Genomic DNA, 6,051 nt, shown 5'->3' with positions numbered 1-6,051 from the left:
TTGGTTGGGAATTGTAAATATTGCTAAAGATTTTAGTGTTGTTCTCAGATTCATAACCAAGATAAACCTTTATTGTAAGATTCCCTTTAGTTATCTAACAAAAGATTCAAGTTGCCTTTTCCTTTAGTGAATTTATCAAGTATTTTTTGAAGATCATCATCAACTTTACTTTTCAAAATATCTCATTGATCACACTTTATAGATTCATCTAGGACTTTGCGAGAAGATGAGGAGTGTTGAATCATATCATCTTGTTTCTCTTTAAGACTTTATATTTCTTCCAATAAGTTTTTATTTTTTAATTCGAGGGGAAAAATAGTGTCTTTGGAGATAGAGACAATTTGTTTTAATTTACTTGTTTCTTTAGTTAGCTTTTCATATATGTGAAACAAGTCTTGATAAGGAAAATCAGAGGTTACCTCATCTTTTTCATGATTTTCCAAAAGACACATGTTTGTTTCTTCCTTGTTAGAGGATTCTACATCATTGGCATCCTAAAATATGTAGGCTCTCTTAACTTCTTTTCACGGTTTATTGGATCTTCTATGATTTTGATTCTTTTCTAGTTTTGAGGGAAGTTTGATCTTATGTACTCATCTTTTCTATATTGGTGGCATAAGAGAATAAAAAAGTATATTTTTTTTCATTTTATCTTGGAACCTTTCCACTTAGTGGCATGAAGGTTTTCCTAGTTGAAATAGAAAAAATGTGAGTTAGTAGAAAATATGTTATTTAAATAATAAATAATAAAATTTAACTTAATTTTAAATTCCAATATTTTTCAATAATTAAACAACATTTTGATGTAAATTTTTTTATACATTATCTTTTTTATAAGTTTTGGCCAAAAAATCAATAAAGAAAGATAAAATATATTAATTATAAAATAAATAAATTAATTAAAAAGAGCAAATTCAAGAAAAAGTCAAATTTTTTTGTAGTGGAATAATTGAAAAAGATCTTGGGATGCCCTTTTATTGATTCTAGAACCCCCATTTCTCATAAGGCGCACCTTTTTCTGATACATTGTCTAAACACTTAGTGTCGTCGTTCGTCCATAATGCGTGATCGTGTGTAAAACATGTATTGGATCAATAAATGTTATATATGAAGTCATGGGATTTAACTACACTTCCTATATTGGAGAGAACCAATCACTCATTCTTGGAGTGGTTACTATATCCTTTGAAGACTCGGGTCCAAGTCCAAGGGATTATAATTACATCAATATCGTGATACTCAAGGACAATCAATGACACCGAGAAAAAACAAGCATACAGTAATTTCTCACCTCATGTGAGCTAGCTCTCAATACGACAACAGCTTTAAAGCCTCTAGCATCCCTGATTCACTAGGGGTTGTTACGCATTTGTACTTTTAGCGAGTACAATCTGCGTCCACCGTGGGCCGCAATAAAACTAACATGGGTCACATATATAATTCACTTACGATTTCTTTCTTCATTTTCTCAGAAGGATGTTTGAGCAAAGTTCCAAGAAGTCCACTCGCTAGAGATTTTCCCAAGGGGGGGGGGGGGGATCTAGCTCCTCCTAGAAAGGGTACGCCCAACAGGTTTTAACAGTAAATATCACATATGTAAAAGCTCATAATACCTCCAACGGAAAGTGGGGGACCATAATTACCTTTTCGAAAGAAGACGCAATATGTGTGCTCCCACACAATAATATAACCCTACGGTCATAATGATTCAGCATGTTAATTAGGGTGTGAAGCGAGTGTTAATCGACCATGGCAACTCAATAGGCATTTTGTTTTGGAGTGGCTCCATTTGAAGCCCAACAACATTGGGGCTTTCCAAGGATCCCTGATTTACCTGTCAGGGGAACATGAGTAAGTCAAGGGCTACATCGCCTTCGAAACAAAATTCGGCTCAAGGAAGAGTGTCAAAAGCATCCAAGTTAAATATCTTATAGTAGACATTATATCTTCTTACAACGTCATCCTAGGAAGCAAATTTTTAGTTGTTTTTATATTTTTTATATGTTTAGCTAAAAGTAATGAAAATCAATATAAAAGGGTAAAAACATATGTTCTTTAAAAAGCTAAAGGGAATCATCCAATAAAGGGTAAAATAAACAAATAAAAAGTAAATGGATTTAATGAAAAAAGAAAAAATAAAGTCAAACGTATTAATTAAAAGTCAAATATTTTTTAAATTTTTAAAGAAAAATGTTAATAATTATTTTTAGATTTAAAGGTTATAGAAAAAGAAGGTTTTGCTGCATGGAGTAGAAAAAAGAAAGTAAAATGAAGCAATTAAATATATATATATATATATATATATATATATATATATATATATATATATATATATATATAGGGTGACTGTTACGTTTAGGTTCATCTTGTAAAAACTCGTAAAAGGTAGAGAAGCAGGCCGAGTATAGTTGATGGTGCGAACATAAAGTCTTTGTCTGTTCTGCAAAAAATGAGAGTGGGTTGGGGTGGCCATGTGAGCTTTGCATCTCTAAAGTACAATGGAAAGATAAAAGAAAAACAAAATAAGTACCCTACAAAATAAGGGGAAAGGAAACAACAAAGAAAAAAATATGATTTCGGAAAATCATACCTCTGCACGTATTTACAGATACAAATCTCTCAAGTCAAATATGTTTATAATGGACGGTAAAGCTCTTTCTTAAAAGAACTTAATATTGTTGTATGTTCAGAGTTGAGTTTGACCTTAGGCGCTCTGGTTAAAATGGAAGAGATTTATTATCATCTCATTCAAGCAATCATGTGTGACATTTTTAATAATGGATTGTATGGATTTGGAATTGGATCTTCTCTAGCTTGTTTTTTTCCTGCTGCCTATTCTGCTGTGATTCAATGGTGGAAAAAAAGGAGATAAAAGTTATGCATTTTAAAATAGGCAAAATTAAATGTATAGATTAAATCTAATGGCTAGAAACGGAGCAGAAGAGAGGGCTGTAGAAGAAATGCAGTAAAGGTTCCTTTTCCTGGATTGTATGATTGATTTCAAAGTAAGATTATTCAAAATTAATTTCAAAGGTGAATTGAGTTCATTTTTATATAGCCAAATACAATTCATCTTACATTTTAGAATCAATTTATAATTTTTAAGACCATTCTTTTTTTTTTTTGCTATTAATTTAAGACCATTCTTTGTAGCTGCATAACTAAACACAACCTCTACAACATTTGACGTTGGATTTAAGAAGCTTAGAATTGAAACTTGTATATGATTTAGTGTGCAATGTCATCAAGTTTTGCTTGTGTTCTAAACTCACACCTTATTATCAACTCACATTTATGTGTCATGTACATTAAGTTAAGTATCCGTAGCATTGCTTTTAACATCAACAACATAGTTTATCTTGGAGCATAATATCTTCATTTGAGGATAACTTGGACCTTGGTGTAGAAGTAAAATGGACTTATAGTTTTTACTTCAAAGTGATATCACTTCATTTCAAACATATAGGTTCGAAAAGCTACACCTATCAAAAAATTGGGTAATGATTTAGTCATGAATGACTCAAGTAAGGTCACTTTCCAATGAGTAAGCCCTCATTTGCCTGTCCTGCCACACTTAATGCTAGGTCCATTTGATTCAACTTCCACGTTCTGTTTCAAGACACAATAAATAAACACATGCAACAACATAAGTGAATAAAATTCAAAGTAATTACACTTCCATTTTTGGTGGTGCACTTCACTATCTTTAACTCTGCCATTACCAATCACTTAACTCTTCTTAACCTTTATGTTACAAATTCTGTATTCAAACTTAGACCCTGTACATGTCTCTGCATCTATTAACTGAATTATACTTCCAAGAAAATCTACGAATGCGCCATCATATAACAGGTGCAGTTCGCAAAAAGTCGCAAAAAGTTGGACAATACATTAGACAAAGAGACATTAATTAGTGTTACAAGCATAATACTAGTATTATAGTAGGAGTACCAAAGAAAACCTGACCTGCACACAACGCGGGTTTCTTTGCCTTTTAGCAACACGAAAAGGAACCCACTTTCCTATCAGCTAAATGAATCTGTGAACTTCCCATCATAGAGCATAAACTAAACTAACAAAATATCCGAAAGAATCACAGAAACTTGCAATTATTCATATATCAACTTTACATCAGTAAACCAGAAACCGAAACTTGACAGATTAATCAACTGATACATATATATATATATATATACAACAGCATTACCATTCTAAAATCATAATCAAATGTTCACAAAATGTCAAGTGTTTCATGAAATTCAATCACAAAAGTAATGAAATGAACATTAAAACTGAAATGATGCTATTGGCATTTCCATTTCACAATAAGAACATTTCAACTTAATGCGAAAGGGAATTTAAAGACTCGTCTAAATCATATTCAACCGAGAAATTACAAAACTCCCTCGCAAAATCCTCGCCTTCAATCTGCTCAATTTCATCCTCTCTCATAAACTCCCTCAACCTCTCCTTAAAAACCCCCAACTGCTCCTCCAAAAAGCTCTTCTGCGAATCAAGTTCAACCACATTCCACCTCAACGACTCAATCACTTCGCGATCATACTCTTGCCTCTCCTCCACCATCCTCCGAAACTGATTCGCCTCAATCTCAACCGCACTCTTCTCACTCTGCAGCCTCAATATCATCGCCATCGCCTCCTCCGCCGCACTCGAAGCCGCCACACGCTCCTTATCAATCTCCGCACACGCAGCCGCATATCTCTGTCTCTCCATTTTCACCAACTTCCTCAGCGACATTACATCAAACACCTCATCCTCCAAATTCTCCTCCTCCACATTCATCCCTCCGTCATCACATCTCACCGCAGATCTCGATCTCGACATCGACATCGATTTCGTTCTCATCTGATTATCCAATCGCTTAACCTTCACCGGCGCCTTCACCTTCCGAATTCTCGGCTCGGAAAATCGAAGAATCTCCGAAAACCTGGAAAACCTAGAAAACCTAGAAAAGCGAAGAATCTTGACGCTGATTCCGAAGATCAACACAAGACCAACGAAATTGAAAATCCTCGAGAAATAACTTCCGAGAAGAACGAATCCGCAACCAAGCTCACTAGCCTGCGTGAGAAAATTGAAACTCGAAGGAAAATCCATAACAACGAAAACCAAAAACCGAAGAGAAAATCGAAGAAACTTATGATAGATTTCAAGGACAGAGTGATGATGAAGAAAAACCAGTAGAGTCTGCATCGTAGCGTTAAAGGCAAAACAGAGAGAGTGCCATGAGTGAGAGAAAATGGAGAAATTGTTGTGAAGAAGAAGATGAAGGAGAAAGCGTAGAAATAGATAACGGGAAGAGTATCGGTTATGATTCCGTTATCACTGTCTCAGACTCGTTCATAGAGGTGTGTGATTTTTTTAATACCGTTGGTAATCATTATTATATTATTATAATTATTATAATATATTATATTAACACTAATAATCATTAATATTTTTATCTTAATGTTATTTTATTTATTTGATTTGATGAATTTAAAGTTTTTTAATTCTAAGATCCACTGATTGTGAAAAAAGAATGATGGTAAATTACCATTGGTAATATTTAAAGTAATTTTCTGATATATATGTTAGAAAGTTTTGTCTATGGTTTATTCTTTTGTCAAAATAAAAGAATCTTTTATTGGGTCAAAATTATTTTTTGTTTTCCATTTTTAAATTTTATTTTAAATTTCTTAATCAATAAAAATATTTAATTGGAAAATAAAACTAATGAAAGTGTTTCAAGATCTTATCCAATTTAATTGGAAATTTTAATTTAAATTAATTTATAGAGTGTCTAATTTATATTTATGCAAATATTATTAAATTAAATATTTTATTTATTTTCTAATTTTTATTAAATTTTTATTTTATATAAATTTATATAAATGAATATTATTTTCAAAAATTTTAAATTATGAATCAACCACTTACATATATTTAACTTTTTTATTTTATATATTAGTTTAAGACTATGTTTATCATTTTGTCTTAATAACAAATAAAAATAATTAAAATATTTGCGTGTATTTTCTAGAAGTAATA

At 32.0% G+C, this 6,051-nt stretch overlaps 1 protein-coding gene across 1 annotated transcript; it reads right to left on the bottom strand.

Annotated features, from left to right (window-relative positions):
• Nucleotides 1-4,191: 4,191 nt before the first annotated feature.
• Nucleotides 4,192-5,374, bottom strand: LOC131624874 (myosin-binding protein 1-like). Its single transcript, XM_058895797.1, has one exon. The coding sequence runs from the start codon at nt 5,212-5,214 to the stop codon at nt 4,342-4,344; it is 873 nt and encodes a 290-aa protein (XP_058751780.1). The 5' UTR covers nt 5,215-5,374; the 3' UTR covers nt 4,192-4,341.
• Between the last annotated feature and the right edge of the window lie 677 nt (nt 5,375-6,051).

The sequence above is a fragment of the Vicia villosa genome, linkage group LG1 (genome assembly GCF_029867415.1).
Source record: "Vicia villosa cultivar HV-30 ecotype Madison, WI linkage group LG1, Vvil1.0, whole genome shotgun sequence".
In the NCBI taxonomy this organism is placed as follows: Eukaryota; Viridiplantae; Streptophyta; class Magnoliopsida; order Fabales; family Fabaceae; genus Vicia; species Vicia villosa.
Note: the sequence above shows the minus strand (reverse complement) of the source record. Positions and strands in the feature narration are given on the sequence as shown.